This window comes from Mirounga angustirostris, unplaced genomic scaffold, assembly GCF_029215605.1.
Source record: "Mirounga angustirostris isolate CCGP_5_RB_7025 unplaced genomic scaffold, mMirAng1.0.hap1 SCAF_2, whole genome shotgun sequence".
NCBI lineage: Eukaryota > Metazoa > Chordata > Mammalia > Carnivora > Phocidae > Mirounga > Mirounga angustirostris.
Window position 1 is genome coordinate 139945991 of NW_026991710.1, and position 19952 is coordinate 139965942.

Sequence of the window (19952 nt, forward strand, 5' to 3'; positions counted from 1 at the left end):
ATTCCATTAGAAGGACCAAATGGTGAATTATTGGAGTTCTAGAAGAAGAAAGGGAGAAGGGGATAGAATGTTTATTTAAAGAAATAAGGGCTGGGGTGCCTGGGTGGCTCAGTCTGCTAAGCGCCTGCCTTTGGCTCAGGTTGTGATCTCAGGGTCCCAGGATCGAGCCCTGCATTAGGCTCCCTGCTCAGCGGGGAGTCTGCTTCTCCCTCAGCCCCTCCCCCTGCTTGTGCTCTCTCTCTCTCTCAAATAAATAAAATCTTTAAAAAAAAAAAAAAAAGGAAAGAAGGGCTGAGAACTACCTAAATCTGGGTGAAGATTTGGATATCTAAGTTCATGAAGCTTTTATAGGTCACCAAACAAAATCAACTTAAAGAAATTTTCTGTATGACACATTATACTAAAACAGTCAAAAATCAAAGACAAAGAGATAATCCTTATTAAAAGCAACAAGGAAAAAAAAAAAGCTTGTAACTTATAAGGGAGCCCCCATAAGGCTATCGGGGATTTCTCAGCAGAAATCTTACAGGCTAGGAGAGTGGGATTCAAGGTGCTGAGAGGAAAAAAAAACAAAACTGCCAACCAAGAATACATTATTTAGCAAAGTTGTCTTTCAGAAATGGAAAGAGACTTTCCCAGACAAAAAAGCTAAGGGAATTCATCATCACTAGACCTGCCTTAGAAATGCTGACAAAAATGAAGTGAAAAGACTTGTTAATTATTAGTAACATGAAAACATATGAAAATATGCAAGACGTTGGTAAAGGCAAGTGTACAGTTGTATTAAGAATACTCTAGGGGCGCCTGAGTGGCTCAGTTGGTTAAGCATCTGACTCTTGGTTTGGGCTCAAGTCATGATCGCAAGGTCATGAGATTAAGCCCCATGTTGGGCTCCACAATCAGTGGGGAGTTTGCTTCCTCCTCCTCCCTTTCCCTCTGCCCCTCCCCTGCTCATACACATACTCTTGCATGCTCTTTCTCGCTCAAATAAATAAACAGAATAGAATAGAATACTCTAATAATGTAATATGGTGTTGTGTTAACTCTAGCATAAGATTAAATGACAAGAATATTAAAAATAACTATAGCTACAATATGTTAGTGAATGCACAATATAAAAAGAGGTAAATTTTGACATCAAAAACCATAGAAAGGAACAAAGGAAATATAAAACAGCCAGAAAACAATAATATGGAATTAGTAAGGTCTTATTAATAAATACTCTAAATGTAAATGGATTGAATTCTCCAATCAAAAGGCACACAGTGGCAGGATGGATTAAAAAAACAAGACCCTACTATATGATGCCCGCCAGAGACTCACTTTAGCTTTAAGGACTCAGAGTGAAGGGATGGAAAAAGATATTCCATGCAAGGGGAAACCAGAAGAGAGCAAGTGTAGCTGTATTGATATCATACAAAATGGATGTTGAACCAAAAATGGTAAGTAGAGACAGAGAAGGTAATTACATAGTGACAAAAGGTTCAATTCATCAAGATGTAACAATTAAAAATACATATGACTCAACATTGGAGTATCTAAGTATATTAAGAAATACTAACAGACCAGGTATAATAAAATAGTAGTAGGAGACTTCAGTATCCATTTTCAACAACGGATAGATCGTTTAGACAGAATATCAATGAGGAAACATTGGACTTGAGCCATACTTTAGACCAAACAGACCTAACAGACATATAGAACATCCAACAATAGCAGAATACACATTCTTCTCAAGCACACACAAAATGTTCTCCAGGAGAGATCATATGATAAGTCACAACACAAGTCTTAGCAAATTTAAGATTAAAATCATACTGGCTATCTTTTCTGAGCACAGTGGTATGAAGCTAGAAATCAATAATAAGAGGAAACTAGGAAAATTCACAAATGTGAGGAAATTAAACAACATGCTGAACCACCAGTCCACCAGTGGGTCAAGGAAGAAATCAAAAGGGAAATAAAATATCTTGAAGCAAACAGAAGCACACCACACCAAAATCTATGGGATGCTGCAAAAGCAATTGTAAGAGGAAAGTTTACAGTGATAAAGGCCTGTTACGAAAAAAGATCCAAATAAGCAACCTAATTTTACACCTCAAGTCACTAGAAAAAGAACAAACTAAACCCCATGTTAGCAGAAGAAAGGAAATGACAAAAGTCAGAGTAGAAATAAATGAAATAGAGACCAGAAAAATAATAGAAAAGGTCAATAAAACTAAGAACTGGTTTTTTTGCAAAGGTAAAATTGCGAAACCTTTAGCTAGACTAAAAAACACTCAAGTAAATAAAACCAGAAATGAAAAAGGAGACATTACAGCTTATACCACAGAAATAGAAAGTATCATAAGAGACTAGTAAGAACACTTATATGCTAATATAACCAGAAGAAATGGATAAATTTCTAGAAACATGCAGTCTGCCAACACTGAATCATGAAGAAATAGAAAATCTGAACAGACCAATAGCAACTAAGGAGATGGAATCAGTAATCTAAAAGCTCTCCAAAAGAAAGCTCCAGGACCAAATAGCTTCACTGATGAATTCTATCAAACATTGAAAGAATTAACACTAATCCTCCAACTCTTCCAAAACATAGAAGAGGAGGGAATATTCCCAAACTCATTTTACAAGGCTAGGGTTAAAACTCTGATACCAAAGCCAGACAAGGACATTACAAGAAAATAAAATTATAGTCCAATATAGCTGAAGAATGTAGATGCAAAAATTCTTATCCAAATATTAGCAAACTGGATTCAGGAGTCCATAGAAGAATAATATACCATGATCAAGTGGGATTTATCCATAGGATTCAAGGATAGTTCAACATCTGTAAATCATTAAATGAAGTACAGTGCATGAATAGAAAGAAAGATAAATATTATGTGATCATCTCAGATGCTGAAAAAACATTTGTCAAAATATGGCATCCTTCTATGAGACAAACTCTCAACAAATTAGGTATACAAGGAACATACGTTAATATATTAAACCTTAATATAGTAAAGGTCATATATGACAAACTCATAGCTAACTTCATACTCAGCAGTGAAAAACTGAAAGGGTTTCTTTAAGATCAGGAACAAGACAAGGATGCCCACTCTCACTACTACTGTTCAACATATTACGGAAATCCTAGCTGAGCAATCAGGCAAGAGAAAGAAATAAAAGGCGTTCAATTGGAAAGGGAGAAGTAAAATTGTCTTCACAGATGATATGATTTCATATATATAGAAAATCCTAAGATTCCACCAAAAAAACCTTAGAACTAATCAATAAATTCAGTAAACTTGCAGGATACAAAACTTGCAACTTGAGTTTCTATGCACTAACAATGAAATATCTGAAAAACAAAACAATCCCATTTATAATAGCATCAAAAACAATAACATACTTAGGAATAAATTTAACCAAGGAGGTAAACAATCTCTACATTGAAAACTACAAGACTTAGATGAAAGAAACTGAAAAAGATACAAATAAATGGAATATCCTGCATTCATGAATCAGAAGAATTAATATTGTTAAAATGCCCATACCAGACCAAATCCGTCTATAGATTCACTATAATCCCTATCAAGATTCCAATGGTATTGTTCAAATAGAAAAAAAAATACTACAAATTTTATGGAATCACGAATAGCCAAAGCAATCCTAAGAAGGAACAAAAATGAAGGCATTGCATTTCCTGATTTCAAACTATTTTGTAAAACTATAATAATCAAAAGAGGTGGTACTGGCATAAAAATTGACACATAGACCAATGCAACAGAATTGAAAGCCCATAAATAGTATGGTCAGTTAATCTCATGACAAAGGAGACAAGAATATACATTGGGGAAAAGATAGTGTCTTCAATAAATGGTGCTGGGAAAACTGGACAGTTACATGCAAAAGAGTGAAACTGGACCATTACATTATACCATACACAAAAGTAAACTCATAATGGATTCAAGACCTAAATGTAAGGCCTTTTAAACTCCTAAAAGAAAACATAAGTAATATTCTCTTTGACATCACCTTTCACGTTTTTCTGGATATGTCCCCTTAGGCAAGGGAAACAAAAGCAAAAGTGAACTACTGGAACTACATCCAACTAAAAACTTTCACACAGTGAGAGAAACCATAAAACAAAAAAATGAAAAGGCAACCTATTGAATGGGAGAAGATATTGACAGATTATCCTATAAGGGGTTAATATCCAAAATATATAAGGAACTCATATAGTTCAACACCAAAAAAGCCCAAATAATCCGATTAAGAAATGGACAGAGGACCTGAATAGGCATTTTTCCAAAGAAGACATACAGGCAGCCAAGAGACACAGGAAAAGATGCTCAACATCACTAATCAGGGGAATGCAAATCAAAACCACAGTGAAATATCTCACACCAGTCACAATGGCTAGTATCAAAAAGACAAGAAATAAAAGACAAGTGTTAGCAAGGACGTGGAGAAAAGTTTTCTTGGGTGCACCATTGGTGGGAATGTAAGTTGGTGCACATATGGAAAACAGTATGGAGGTTTCTCAAAAAGTTAAGGATAGAAATATTATATGATCCAGTAATTTTACTGCTGAGTATTTCCCTAAAAGAAACCCAAACCTCTAATTTGAAAAGGTATATACACCCTTACATTTACTGTGGCATTATTTACAATAGTCAAGATATGGAAGCAGCCCAAATACCTATTGATAGATGAATGGGTAAAGAACAAGTAGTGTATGTGTACAGTGAATGTTAGCCATAGAAAAGAATGAAATCTTGCCATTCACAACAACGTGGTGGACCTTTCTCAGAGAAAGACAAATACCATATGATTTCACTTACATAGAGAATCTAAAAAATGAAACAAACACAGAAACCTGGAAAGTCTCTTAAATACAGAGAACAAACTGGTGGTTGTTGAGGTGGGGGAGGGGGAAGGGTGAAATAGTTGCAGGGGATTAAGAGGTACAGACTTGCATTTACAAAATAAATAAGTTGCAGGGGTGAAAAGTACAGATAAGGAATATAGTCAATAATATGATAACTGTATGATGACAGATGGTAACTACACTTACTTTGGTGTGCACTGCATAATGGATACAATTGTTGAGTCACTGTTATACACCTGAAACTAATATTAACAGTGTCAACTATACTTCAATAAAAAAATAAGAAATAGAAAAATGTATTCCAACAGAAAAAAAATTGTGTCAGCTGGATTTTTGTAAATCCAAATCATTTTATAATGATCCTAGAGCTGCTTATCATTTTTAAAGTCATTTTGTGATGAATCTTTTGTAAAGTGAATAGTTATGGGGTTTATGTAAATGCAGATTTTGAAGTGTTTCTGAAAAGATGGAAGCCAACTAATCCTTTCTGTGGTATGTTGAAACACATTTGAAATGAATCTTTATTTCATCTTAGAAAGCCTTTTTAAAAAAATTACTATTAGAATATGATTACTTGTGTTCAGTCCTCCACCTCGTGTTGGCTCTGAGAGGAGGAGGTGGTCTTAGGCAGTGATGGACCCTCCCTCCATTTTACCTCCTTACCCTGTCGCTCGTAATGAGGCATCATATATCCTCTCACTCTGTGGGACACCAGAGCCATGCCCCTTCTCCTGAATGCCCAGTCTTGTTTGGTGGGAGACCGTGAGGACGCCAGGACTCAGGGTTCCTGGCTCAAAGGGCTTTTGCTGCCTGTTGGGTTTTAGTTTGCAGTCCTGTGTGCTTCTCTCTCTTATGGCCACGTCCCTAGTTGTCAATAAAATATTTCCTGACAAAAAAAAAAAAAAAGAATATGATTACTTGCGAAGACCTTTAGAAAATACCTAGGTTGCCTGGCAAATTTTTACTTTAGAACTTAAGGATAACAATACAGTAAGAGCTAAGTTATTAAATCCTTACTCTCTACCATACACAGTTCTAGGTGCTTTATAAACTTTTAATTTGTTTAATCCTCACAGTGGTCTTATTAGGTAAGGTATTCTTATTATTCCCATTTTATAGATGAGGAAACCAAGGCTTTAGAGAAATGATATAATTCGCCCAAGGTTTTACAAGCTAGCATATGACAGCTGGGATTTAGCTCTCTGTGTCTGACTCCAAAGCCCAAACACCACATTTCCTTGTGAACTCACACTTTATAAAGGAGAGCTGGATTTGCAGGAAAGGTTATTGTGTAAATGATTAATTTTTAAAGTTGTAAAATCATTGATTATATGAACAGTTCCTCCCCCCCCCCCCTTTGGAGGAGTGGGTATATTTGTGAAATCTTAGTTTTCTTAGTATTTCAAGAATTACTAGTTTTACCAGTTTCTGGAAAGGGGTTGAGGGTATATAATAGTATGCTTTGGTCCCAGATAAACTGCCACAGAATTCAGAGCTATCTATATTATAAATCAATTCTGTTTTTTTTTTTTTTTTTTTTTAAAGATTTTATTTATTTATTTGAGAGAGAGAGAATGAGAGACAGAGAGCACGAGAGGGAAGAGGGCAGAGGGAGAAGCAGACCCCCTGCTGAGCAGGGAGCCCGATGTGGGACTCGATCCCGGGACTCCAGGATCATGACCTGAGCCGAAGGCAGTCGCCCAACCAACTGAGCCACCCAGGCGCCCAATTCTGTTTTTTTTTTAAATGATGGTCATATGTTTAGACTGACGAGCATTTAAAATTTGTTTAAAGTTTTCAAATAAAGCAGGTTTCCCTCCTTATTCCATTATGTTTTGGAGTCCTCTAGTGTTTTACATAATACATTCAAGTGTGTGAATATATTAATACCATGTACTTTATCTGATTTATGTAATCAAAAGGTTTTACGGATTTAAATATTGATAGTCTTATTAGCATATAAGGAATACATGGTTAATGAAATACCACCGTGTGAAGCAGAAGAGATTCAGTTGAGTATATAAGGCAGTTTTCCTACCTGTGCCTCTACTTTGTTACTCAAGTGAGAGCACTTCCCCAGTTGAGATTGTTTGGGTTTTGTTAGCTCTTGCCTTGAGGAAATGCAGTTGTTTTTCTCATTATTAGGTTAGATTAAGAAAAACCTTTTCCTTTTGAAGCAGTTTGAAGATGGATAATGGAATGTTGGTGTTAATGGATTTTATTTTTAACCTCCAAACAGAGCAGCATTTTGCAGATGTTGTACTTAGTGAAGAATTTCTCAATCTCGGCATTGAACAAGTGTGCAGCTTAATCTCAAGTGACAAACTTACCATCTCCTCAGAAGAGAAGGTAATTAAATTGTTCTTTTCTGGTATATTGTGATGTAGTACTTTTCCTTTCTTTATTTCACTTTGTTTCGTAACTTTGTAATTCTGTATGTGTAGTGACAGCCAGTGATCTTTGATCTGGAAGTTATTAGAAACTCAACTAGTTAACTTGTTGATTGTGCAAATTACTGTTTCTTCACTCCATAGGAAGTTCCCTGAATTGCTAGACATTAGAGTTTTGTACTTGACCCCCACAGTAAGAACTGGCACATGTTAAACTGTTTGAAACTAGTCCTTTGGTGCTGGGTTTCTTCCCAAAGCTAGATGCCTATAAAAATTGTGATCTAAATGCAGTATTTCTCAAACCAAAGTAATTTTACTGTCCTGTGAGTTGGAAGAAGTTACCAGGGATAACAGAGTAGTAGCTTGTTCTAGACTGAACATTCTTTTTTTTCTTTTAAGATTTTATTTATTTGAGAGAGAGAGGGAGAGTGAGCATGAGAGCAGGGGGGAGGGGCAGAGAGAGATGGATAAGCAGACTCACTGCTGAGCAGGGAGCCCGACGTGGGACTCGATCCCAGGACTCTGGGACCATGACCTGAGCTGAAGGCAGACGCTTAAGCGACTGAGCCGTCCGGGCGCCCTACACTGAACATCCTTGACCATACTCTTCCTTTAAATTGATCTCCTGCCACTCATAGCCCACCCCTACCAGCACTTCCCTTCTCCCTTCCAAAGAGCAGCTGCTTTGTCTGGCTGTAGCCTCCCTCTCCACGTTTTGAGTTGCCTTTGTCAGCCACCTGCACCTTTTTTTTTTTTTTATGATTTATTTATTTATTTGAGAGAGAGGGAGAGAAAATCTCAAGCAGACTATGTGCTGAGGATGAAGCCTGATGTGGGGCTTAATCTCACAACCCTGAGATCACGACCTGAGCTGAAATCAGGAGTCGTCTGCTTAACTGACTGAGCCACCTAGGCGCCCCCCCACTTTCTCTTCTCTTAGTGGGTTGTATTCTTTGGGAATCAGGACACAAAAGCTTGTGAACACACTGAGTTTGGAGAAACTGAAACATTTTTCCTTTGTGTGCTTTGCATTTAAAGTTGTATGAAATTTAGCTTTATTCTCCAAAGATATCCATCCTGCCTGGGCATAAAAAGGCACATTTACTATTATATTTACCATATGAAAAAAGTACGTGAGAAGTGGTTGTTAGATGTATAATCTTAGCACTTCAGAAATATAAAGAAGAGGAAGACATTACTAGTCATATTAAGAGACATGTATTGAGTGCCTGCTGAGTACCAGACACTGCCATAGCGTCACAGATACGGAAATATTAAGAAAACAGCAATCTTTACACCACAGACTAGAGGAACAACAAGTGGGTTAAATTAGTGATTATGGAATGCTGTAGAGGGTACTTAGGAGCATTTCGTCATTCCTGGGATGGGCATGGCAGTTCAGCCTGTCTCACATGTAGGATCCAAGTTCTAAAAATGAGTATGAGTTTGCTGGGGAAGTCTGGATGGGTGGGAATGGGAAGGGCATTCCAGGTAGAGGTAGAATACGTAAATGTAAAAAAAGGCGTTAAGGAATAATGGCATTACGTTGGTTCTGTATGGTTAGAGTTTAGAATATGTTTGGCAGAGTGGTAGGAGATAAGATGGGAAGATGACATAAAATATCTTCTCAGCCATATTAAAGAACCTTGACTTCATCCTAGTGATGAGGAGCCTTTAAAGGGTTTTAAGTGGTAGGACAATGTCATGATAATACCTATGTAATAGAAATATCATGAAAGCTGTTCTGATTTTCTACTGCTGCATAACAAGCCACCCCAAAGTGTAGTGACACAAAACAATAACCATTTTATTATACTCAAAATTCTGTGGGCAGAATTCATTCAGGGCATATTGGGACAGCTTATCTCTGCTCTGTAGTGTCTGGGGCTTCTGCTGGCTTGGCTTGAATGTCTGGAGATACCAGCATGATACCAGATGAGCCATACTGGAGCTTCAGTCCGTCTGCACATGGTATCTTATGTCTCCAGAATATCCACAGTGGCTCCTTCATTCACTTCTCTGGCTCCTAGGCTGGAGTTTGGTTGGTATCTCCTTCCACCTCTGTCCTCTTCCCCCTGGCCCTTCCCTGCCCTCCCTCTTTGTGGCTAGTTTAGGTTCCTCATAGCATGGTGATCTCAAGTAATCAGACTTCTTGCATGACATCTGTCTTCCCCCAAATGAGCATTTCAAGAGACCTGAGTGAAAACTGAAAGGCTTCTTTTTTTTCTTTTAAGATTTTATTTATTTATTTGACAGAGAGAGACACAGCGAGAGAGGGAACACAAGCAGGGGGAGTGGGAGAGGGAGAAGCAGGCTTCCCACCGAGCAGGGAGCCTGATGCGGGGCTCGATCCCAGGACCCTGGGATCATGACCTGAGCCGAAGGCAAACACTCAACAACTGAGCCACCCAGGTGCCCCAAAAGGCTTCTTATCACCCGGCTTTCAGAAGTCACGCAACACTGCTTCTGCTGCTTTTTTTTGGGGGGGGGGGGTTTACACAGGGCCAACTTAGATTCCCTACGGCAGGTTTACTATATAAAGTATGGATACTCAGAGATGTGGTTTATTACGGGACCATTTTGGAGGCCAGCTGTCACAGTGGTGTGTGCTGAATGAACCAAAAGTGGGGTATGGGTCAGATAGGAGGATGTTGAAGTCATACCATTGAGCAATAGGATCTGATGTAGGATGGTTGAAACAGGTGGAGAAGAGAGAGCAGAGGAGCAGAGGTGATGAGAAATAGTAGATAGAATTGACAGGATTCTTTTTATTGCTAGCACCCAGCACATAGAGGTACTTGGTAGGTACCTGAATTAAAGAGGCATGTTAATTATAATGTAGATTATTTTTAGTTTCTTGCTCTATTCCTGCATCAGCAGAAGTTTTGTTTCCAATAATCCACTTACCTATCATCAAGCATTTTCTACAAGCCTTTAAGAATTACTGGGTCATCAGCTGGAAGGAAATTATATAGCCAAATACAGTCTTCCTATTAGCTTATTAGCTTTTTCATAGGTATATGTTATTAAGTTGTAATGCCCTTATTTCGTTTTTTAAGAAAATTAAAAAATACTAGATTTTAATATATTCCATTGTGAGAAAAGAGAGTTCATCTATTCTGCAGACCCTTGATTTAGAAGTGTACGGTTAACATTTATTCATAAACCTAAAGAAAAAGCCAAAAATAGTTGTTTATAAGGGTATGCGATTTTCATTCTACAATATCAGTTTGCTTTATTATTTTGGGTGCTTTATTCCAAAGAGACTTGAGATTTAAATCTAGGTAAGTTAGAACCAAATTCAAATTAGGAAGGTTATCAACAGGGAATTAGATTATGTTTCATCAGATTATCACAGCTACCACTTAAGTTCAAGAAGATTAGATAATGTATTTGGTGAAATGCTTAGTAAATACCAAAAGAAAAATACTTAATACATAAAAGTACTGAAGGTACTTACTAAATTAAAAGTAGAACTACCATATGATCCAGCAATTCCACTTCTGGTTATATCCAAAGGAAATGAAAGCAGAATCTTGAAGAGACATCTGCACTCCCATGTGCATTGGTTTATTGCAATATTATTCACAAGAGCCAAAATATAGAAACAACCTAGTGTCCATCAGTGGATGAATGGATAAAGAAGATCTCTCTCTCTCTCTCTCTCTCTCTCTCTCTCACACACACACACACACACACACACACACACACACACTGGAATATTACTCAACCACGAGAAAGGAGGAAATACTGCCATTTGTGACAACATGTGTGGACCTTGAGGGCATTACGCTAAGTGAAATAAGTCAGAAAAAAACAAATGCTGTATAATATCACTTATATATGGAATCTAAATAAACTGAACTCATAGAAACAAAGTACAGTGGTGGTTACATGGGGTTGGGGATGGGAGAAATGAGGAGATGTTGGTGAAAGGGTACAAAGTTCTGGTTATAAGATGAGTAAGTCCTGGGGAATGTATTATAGTTGGTGATTATAGTTAACAAATATAATGGTGATTATAGTTAACAAACTGTATTATATATTTGAAAGTGGCTAAGAGAGTAGATCTTAAATGTTCTTACCACAAAGAAGAAGTAATTATGTGACACGATGAAGGTATTAGCTAAAACTATGATGTCATCATTTTGCAGTGTATAAATATATCAAATGAACATCTTAAACTTACACAATGTTATCCGTCAATTATATTTCAGTGAAGCTGGAAAAAAATAAAGTACTTACAAATACCAAATTAAAAGAGATAGACTGAACAGCTTTTTAAGTACAGCACAGGTCAGGATTTTGAAAAATTTGAGCTATGTATTAAACTTGGATGTCTTAGCAAGAACAGTGAATAAAATGTAATCTCTTCATACTTCATTCAGGTGCCGTGGTACATAACTCACTCCTTATTTTTCTTTCCCCCATATATTCTGCAAGGTATTTGAAGCAGTAATAGCTTGGGTAAACCACGACAAGGATGTAAGGCAAGAATTTATGGCTCGGCTGATGGAACACGTGCGGTTACCTTTGCTTCCTCGGGAATATTTAGTTCAGGTAAAAGCATATGCAAAACACATGAATACACATAGCACTTCGTCACTGGTGGCACTTTGTCACTGGGCTGACAGCATGTAGGTGCCTGTTACACGGTGGTAAGACCTGCAGAATACAGATCCACGGGGCACAGGACAGAGGACGTAAAGGCACCTGCAGTCCTTGGCAGCTGCTCCTTCTTCGACCACTCCCCATTCTTAGAAATTTGCTTCCCCTGATTTTTGATGTGGGCAAGCAAACGCTAGAGCTTATCCAGGCAGGATTTGTGGTCATTTACAAGTAAATAAATGCACCTGTGCCTCTGTGTCCCTGCTCTGCATCTTCTTAGCTTTTCTTTTGATAGCTTCTGATTGCTCTGCAGAAATGGAATTTTGACATTTGACCCAAATAGTATTTAATTCTACTTCACAGTTTTACAGTGGCATGCCTTTGGTTTCTAATCTGAGGAAAACCGGGGTATTTGAAATAAGTAGAAATAAATGGATTTTAGCAGTCTGTGAACAATTTTGAATTTATTTTTTTATTATTAGCATCCTACTAGGAACATTTCAACATTTTTTTTTTTTTAAAGATTTTATTTATTTATTTGAGACAGAGAGAATGAGAGACAGAGAGCATGAGAGGGAGGAGGGTCAGAGGGAGAAGCAGACTCCCTGCCGAGCAGGGAGCCCGATGCGGGACTCGATCCCGGGACTCCAGGATCATGACCTGAGCCGAAGGCAATCGCTTAGCCAACTGAGCCACCCAGGCGCCCTCAACATTTTTATAATTGAAACCATTTAAGGAAACATTCTTTATTAAGAGATTCAATCTGAGCATTTTAGGATTTCTTTTTTTTTCTTTAAAGATTTTATTTATTTATTTGAGAGAGAATAAGAGAGAGAGAGCACATGAGAGGGGGGAGGGTCAGAGGCAGAAGCAGGCTCCCTGCCGAGCAGGGAGCCCGATGCGGGACTCGATCCCGGGACTCCAGGATCATGACCTGAGCCGAAGGCAGTCGCTCAACCAACTGAGCCACCCAGGCGCCCCATTTTAGGATTTCTTGAAGCCTCATTATTTGTTGTGATCACGTAATCATTGGCACTCCACTGTTAAGAAAATGAACAGAAAAATCTGTCCTGCATTTGAGGTCAGGAATAGCAGGGACAAGATTTATTTGTGGTGTAGGCATGTTGGTATAGGTATTTTGAATCCCTTTTTTGGATATTTTATTTGCCTTTTTGTGCTTGAAAAATGTCTTTAATTTATTAGTGTCGCCTACTCCACCCGAAGAACTCATTATCTAAATTTTTTTCTTACTCTTTGGCTTGACATTTAAAGATAAGAAATAGATGAATATACCCAGGAAAAAAAAAAGAGAGAGAGATAGGTGAATATAGTATTATCTAAAGATTATTTTATAGCTGATGTTGAGGTATATAATTTTGATTGCAGTTCTTCTCTTTATTACTTACATATGTTTTTCTCTGCAGACCAGATACTTGAGAATTTTTTTGGCTTCATTTATTTTTCTCTTAGTGATATTCATAAACTTTCCTTTTGAAGGAAAAGCCTGAACCAGAGAGGATAGTTATTACTTTTTTCCCTCTTCTTTACTTCTGTTTCTTTGCCAGTTTTATCATGAAATAAGTTGTCCCCGTCATGGAGTATGTCTTATTTCTTCTTACAGAGGGTCGAAGAGGAAGCATTGGTCAAGAATAGCAGTGCTTGCAAAGATTACCTCATTGAAGCTATGAAGTATCATTTGCTGCCAACAGAACAGCGTATATTAATGAAGAGTGTTCGGACCCGACTGAGGACACCTATGAACCTTCCCAAAGTAGGATCTATTGTTCACACTTGTTATTACTTCATCTGAAAGGCCCATAGTGAGGCTGTTAATATTTTTACCCACCTGAATTTCCATGTGCCTGAGAATTCATTGTAGTGTATATAATTCAACTTCTCTTTTGGGTTTGTGTGTAGAGGGTGGGGATTGTTTGGTTCATTTAATCTTTATAAACCACATGATGTTCACTGTTCTGGAACAGAAAGCAACTGATTTTTGTCCCTTCAGAGTTTTATTAGCTTTAGTTATAGTGGAAAGGAAAATCAGAGTAGGTAGAAAGATTTGTCTGTAAGCTATGTGTTTAGGTAATAACTGAAAACCAAGCAGTTTCACAGAATTACATATTAGAGTTAAGGCTGATAAACAGCTTGTTCGGTTCATTTCCTTCATCTTCCCTGTTGTATACTGTCTGACAGTTCATTCATGCATCATCTGTAGCCATTTCATTATGTCTCCCCTCTGTTGTCCCAGATCACCAGTGTTCACATTTCCCTTGTGTGAGAGTTCATATTCTACCTTTATCTTTTTAGTTGAGCCATTTATGTTTTACTGATTTAATTTTCCTTACAGAATAACCCCGCATTTCTGTCTCTGCAATTTCTTTTGCCTTTTTCCATCTTCACGGTACTAGAAAAACAGCACTTTATGCGTCATTTTGTGTATGGTCTAATCAGAATGATCCATAATATAATGCTTTTATTTATGTATTTATTTTTAGCTCTTGTATGTGTGTGGGGCAATGATGGATTAAGAAATAAGAATTAATCTGTTACCCATTGTTTTCTTACGTCATCTTTAGTTACCACTCTGTCCTTTCCATGAAATTATGTCTTTTAAATTCTTTCACTTAATGCTTTTACTTAGTGGTTTTTCAAGTTTTATTTTTGGAATGTACATTTTTAATTTCTTCAAATCTATATTGGTATTGTTTTTCTGTTCTGCCCAGTGTTAATACCAGTTCTCAATTTAGAACCAACTGTGTATTTTGCAAGTATGCTATTTACTCCTTTTTCTAGATCATTAGTAAATATTTTAATTTAGAATGGACCTCAGCACTCTTCCTGGTGACACCCTGCTAGAAATACCCACTCACTGACATAGTCCATTCGTAGAAAATTTCAGTCCATAGGATTATGTTTATTATCTAAGCCAAAAATAAGTAATTTGGCCTATAACATCCAGTGAGAGTCAGGATCAAATAGATTCAAATTTGGCATGACTTTTTTTTTTTAACATCCCTTTGCGTGTTACTCATCATTTTGTTGTCTCCTAGAGGTTTGGATGCTTTTCTCAAAATATTCTAAATTTTTACTCAGAATTATTATCACGTAGAAGGTATTTACAAGGCATTCACTTCCTACCCTGTTTTGAAAATTGGTATTTGCCGTTTTTAAATTTTCTGATCTCTCCTCAGTTCTCCAAGATTTTTCAAAAATAATTGTAAGTGGCTCAGTAAGTACATTAGCTAGTTCCCTTAACACTTTAGTATGCATGCCATCTGGATCTGCTGATTTTATAAATGTTTACATTTTCCAAATACCCTTTTACCTGCTTTTATAAATAGCCATCTTTATAAGTCTACATCACTTCATATTTGTCCATATTATTTGGTGTCAGTTTTTGTTCTTAAAAAAAAAAAAGATTTATAAAGTGTTCATGGTCTTAGCCCATTTAAATTACCATTTCTTTTTATGCTAGTTTTTTTCAGCATCCTTCTAAGTAGTTTATTTTATCTTTAACACTTTTTTAAACATTCCATATTTGTAAAAGTTCTCTTTTTGTGTATTCCTTCTTCTGGCATCTTTAGTTTTTCTGTCTTTAATATGCTGCTATGACCTTTAGAGTGAAAACTCTTTTCCAATTTCTGGAATAAACATGTCACTTTTGGAAGCTTTCTGGAGTTCTTGGTAAAGTCCTATCAAGTATTTTATCTTCTCTTTTATAGAGTTGTGATCATCTGTTCAGTTATGTTGTTTCTCGGCTTTTCTGGTTGTGGCTTTGGAGTGGCCCTTCCAACTCTATGTATACTTTTGGATTTCTCAATTTTTTGGCTTTTATTTTGTGGTGGGCATACTATCCAAGAAGGTTCTCATTCATTCTGCTCTCTCAGGTGGCTAGGGAGGAGGAGTAGCAGACTTGGCAGATGGCAGGGAACTCCACTGTTGCTTTGGCTTTGCATTCGCATGAGCCCTTCTCAGAATTTATTTATCTGCACATATTTTTGAAAAGATGCTTGTATCGGATGCTCTTTCAGCAACACTGTCATGTTAGAATGGTTATATTCAACATTAATTCTGAGTAGGTAGGTAAGAATGAAGCAAAGATTAATTTCTCATGCTTACGTATTTCAAAATAATGATGTATTTTATCATAGTAATAAGTCAAATCAGACAAAATGTGGTCGTAGTGCTAAGGAAACTTGTGTAATATTTAGTAATATTTCTACCATGACAGTGACTTAGTACTTTTTATATTAGGCTCTGATTCTGTGGACTCATACAGATTAGCATGAATGATTCTTTTTATATCTCAGACATTAGTTTTGCATCTTCAGTAAACAATATTGGGATTGTGTTAGGCACTCTTGGATTTGGACATCGTAATGAGAAACTATGTTTGCTACTGTACTTTGTTGCTTTTTCACTTTGGAATCTGTATTTTTACAAGCGTTATCATATTATTTCTGTGTATGTATTTTTCTCTATTCAGGATATCTTTTGAAATTTCCAATTGGAAAATTAATGAAACTTGATTTTTCAGGAGGCATTTTGTAACTAATATTTAATAGGTGAAGAAAATGAAAAAATAAAGTTTAATCTACATTTTAGGATGGTCGCTTGAATATGTTTAACTCCCTACTCCTTGCCTTCCTTAAATATTATGTCACATTTAACTTTTCCATACAAAAAAATGTTCCCAGTTTTCTATTCCTTTACATTAGCATAATTAGTTTGGTGTTTCTCCAATGAGATCAGATGCCTTTTACAAATAACTGGGGTGTCAGGTCATGATCAACTCTTTTGATGGTTAGCAACGTGGTTTTTTTTTTTTTTTAAGATTTTATTTATTTATTTGACAGAGAGAGAGAGATAGCGAGAGCAGGAACACAAGCAGGGGGAGTGGGAGAGCGAGAAGCAGGCTTCCTGCCGAGCAGGGAGCCCGATGTGGGACTTGATCCCAGGACCCTGGGATCATGACCTGAGCTGAAGGCAGACGCTTAACGACTGAGCCACCCAGGCGCCCAGCAACATGGTTTTTGATGCAGTCTCTTGATCTCATACAAATATCCCTGCTCTCTAGTGTTCCCATTATCCATTCTTTGTCCCTGTTCTGTGATACCTGGAGTCACGAATCCTCAACTCATTCTACTGTTCTTGGTTGAGTGCAGGACAGATAATACTGCTGCTCTCTGTATTCAGTAGTGTACTCTCCCTTCCATCCTCACTGTGATGTGTAGAAGGGAGCTACTGCACGGAAAACACGAGGTTCAAAGCTTGAGAATCACGAAATCTAGCAAATCAGTATTGTTTCTCAAGGACTTTTTGAAAAGCATGCCCTTCAGAGATTTGTTCTTCAAGTGACCTTCAGAGATGTTAACCAAGCCTCTCTTAACTACTGCCTAACTGCGAGGCAGTGTTTAGAAGTTTAAATGCTGATCGATCTTACATAAATAGCTGGATATGAGATTGATCTTTCTGTCTGTTCTACCTCTGTGATTTTACAACCTTGCCTTTCTTCTCCCCCCACCCACTTTTTTCCCCTTGGGTAAAAGCGGGGAGAATATTGCAGATTTTCGTAATTCTTCCTTTTACTTATTTGCATCAGCATCAGAAGAATGACACATCTGAAAAAAAATCATATAATTGGTCTATGCTCAGTCTTCTTTTTTAAGGCCTTTAAAATTTCTTCTATTCTCCAGTTAATACATTGCTAAAAGAGGCTTCTTTTTGGAAACTTGGGATCTACTCTGATTCAGGAATCTTGTTTTCTCTGTACCCATATTTCTGTAGTTCTAAGTACAGGTAGGTCATTGCTTCATTAAGGTTACAAACCTCCCCTTTTTGTGTGTATGAGTCATTCCATCTTCTTTTGCTTTGATTTTTTATTTCCTTTGAACATCTGTTTTCTCCTATCATCACATCATCTTTCCCCCCGGGTCCTTGCCATTCTTTAAAGTTTTCCATGTGTGATATCATTAACTTTTATGTTCTTCCGATTTGATGGCTGTGTTTTCAGTGTTGCCAAAGAGTGCCCCTTTGTACTCAGTAAAAGACAAACCCAGTGACAGCTAAATTCCATCTGTTTCTCAAGGTTCCACCCCCTCCAGGAAGCTTTCACTGAACTATGGCAACATTCCATTTTTTGATCAGCATTAGTGATTAATGTCTATACTAATCATACACCTTTTTGGTCATACATAATTGTATATTGTTCTTGAATTACTTCATGGGTCTTGTCTCCTTAGTGAGATCTATGAGCTCTTGGGAGGTAGAGACCATGTCTTATATTTCTTATGTGTATGACACCCAGCACAGTTCTGGACAAATATAGATGATAGGCACTGAGTAAATAGTTGGATTGAGTTGAATTGAAGAAATTGGTAGACCTTGTTTATTCTTAGCGCTAGCCTATTATACCTTCATTCATTAGGATTTCTAGTATCTCCATTATCTGTCCTTTAGGGTGGTTTATTTGTGTGGCATCAAGGGAGGTCTCTACTTGAGATCTAGGAATGTGTGCTCTCTTGTGAACTCCAATTCAACTACTCCCCCTTTTTCAATAGTTTTTTTTTTTTAACCCCTTTTTTCATGTTTCTTTTAATACCTTACTGCCCTTTTCATTTCACCTACCCACTCACATAAATTTCACTTCTGTCTGTTCTCCTGGATTGTGGAGACCTAATCCCTGGTCGTTACGAAGCCAGGGTCTAGTTTATAGCAAGCCCTCTGACCTCTTGCAGCCTTGCCAGTGCTACTGCCTGCTGTTTTTGGCTTTAATACTGCTTTTGCTTGAAGGATCAGAAACATATTCTAGTTTCTGAAATCCTTATTTTTGACTAAATGTGCTAGATAATAGAACTGTAGTTCTAACATGTGCCCCCTCTGTTGATGTTTATTAAGTGTTGATTAGGTGGTTGTTTTTCCCCAGCTCACCCTACCATCTTCATCCTAACACTCTTCTCATCAGTGTCTTTGTAAGACATTTTAAATCCCTCCATATGCAATAGTTGTTTATTCAAGTGCTTACATTTCTGCCCTTCCAGTTGATGGTGGTCGTTGGGGGCCAGGCACCAAAGGCTATCCGAAGTGTGGAATGCTATGACTTTAAAGAAGAGCGATGGCACCAAGTAGCAGAATTACCTTCCAGGAGATGTAGGGCAGGTAAGCATGATGCATTCTGGTCATTTCTGTGCTGCTGGGTCATTGGGAGCTTCCCTCTCAGGTCTTATTTTATTAATTAGAAGAATCTTTATTAGAAAAGCTTTGATTAAAATAGATGTGTCATTAATGCCCCAAGATATTGTTGCAGATTAAAATAGATGTGTCATTAATGCCCCAAGATATTGTTGCAGATTAAAATAGATGTGTCATTAATGCCCCAAGATATTGTTGCAGATAGCCACTCAGTCTTCACCTTTACATACCTTTCTGATTCTCTAGTATAAGGTGGCATAGCTAGCAATTTGCTGGATATTTTCCTGGTTACCTTTAATGAAGTATTGAAAAATAATTCTTTAGGTTGGGACCCTTTGTTCTAAGAATTCCTGACTTTGCTATAATCCACAGTTAGTTGCCTTCTTCCAGGCATGCATTTTATAAACATTTGTTGAAATAGACCTTATTTAGCCAAAACTGCAAGCAGAAAGGCAGTTGTAAACCCTAAGCGTCCTTCCTGGGACTCAAACTTGGGTCCATAATTCATAGCTCCCATAGAAAAATAGAAGGTAGTACTTTAGCAGTATATCTTGGTGATGGTTACACATCAGCATAGTTACCTCATTCTTTAAGAGCTGTTTAATATTTGGGGGTGGGGGTCCTGGATGTGGTATAGTTTTTGTTAATTTTTAATTGAACATTAAAATTGTTTTTAATCTTATGTTATAAACAGTGCTACAGTGAATCCCTTACACATACATCATTTTGTACATGTGCCAATATATTTTAGTGGGGTAAAACTCTAGAAATTAATTCCTGATTCAAAGGGTATCCTAAGAGGAAACACCAATTATTACCAACACTAATAGTGAAATACGAAGGTGCCCATTTCCCTACATTCCCAACAACACCTTGTGATTAAA

General features: G+C 37.2%; 1 protein-coding gene across 5 annotated transcripts in view; it reads left to right on the plus strand.

Annotated features, from left to right (window-relative positions):
• The window catches only part of KLHL2 (kelch like family member 2), a 106423-nt gene that overhangs the window by 70181 nt on the left and 16290 nt on the right, over positions 1-19952 (plus strand). For all 5 annotated transcript variants that reach the window (XM_064585231.1, XM_045880181.3, XM_045880182.3 and 2 more), the window contains 4 exons: positions 7116-7225; positions 11710-11826; positions 13496-13645; positions 18918-19035. In XM_064585231.1, the coding sequence (XP_064441301.1) occupies positions 7116-7225; positions 11710-11826; positions 13496-13645; positions 18918-19035 (495 nt within the window). The remainder of the gene's footprint in view (positions 1-7115; positions 7226-11709; positions 11827-13495; positions 13646-18917; positions 19036-19952) is intronic.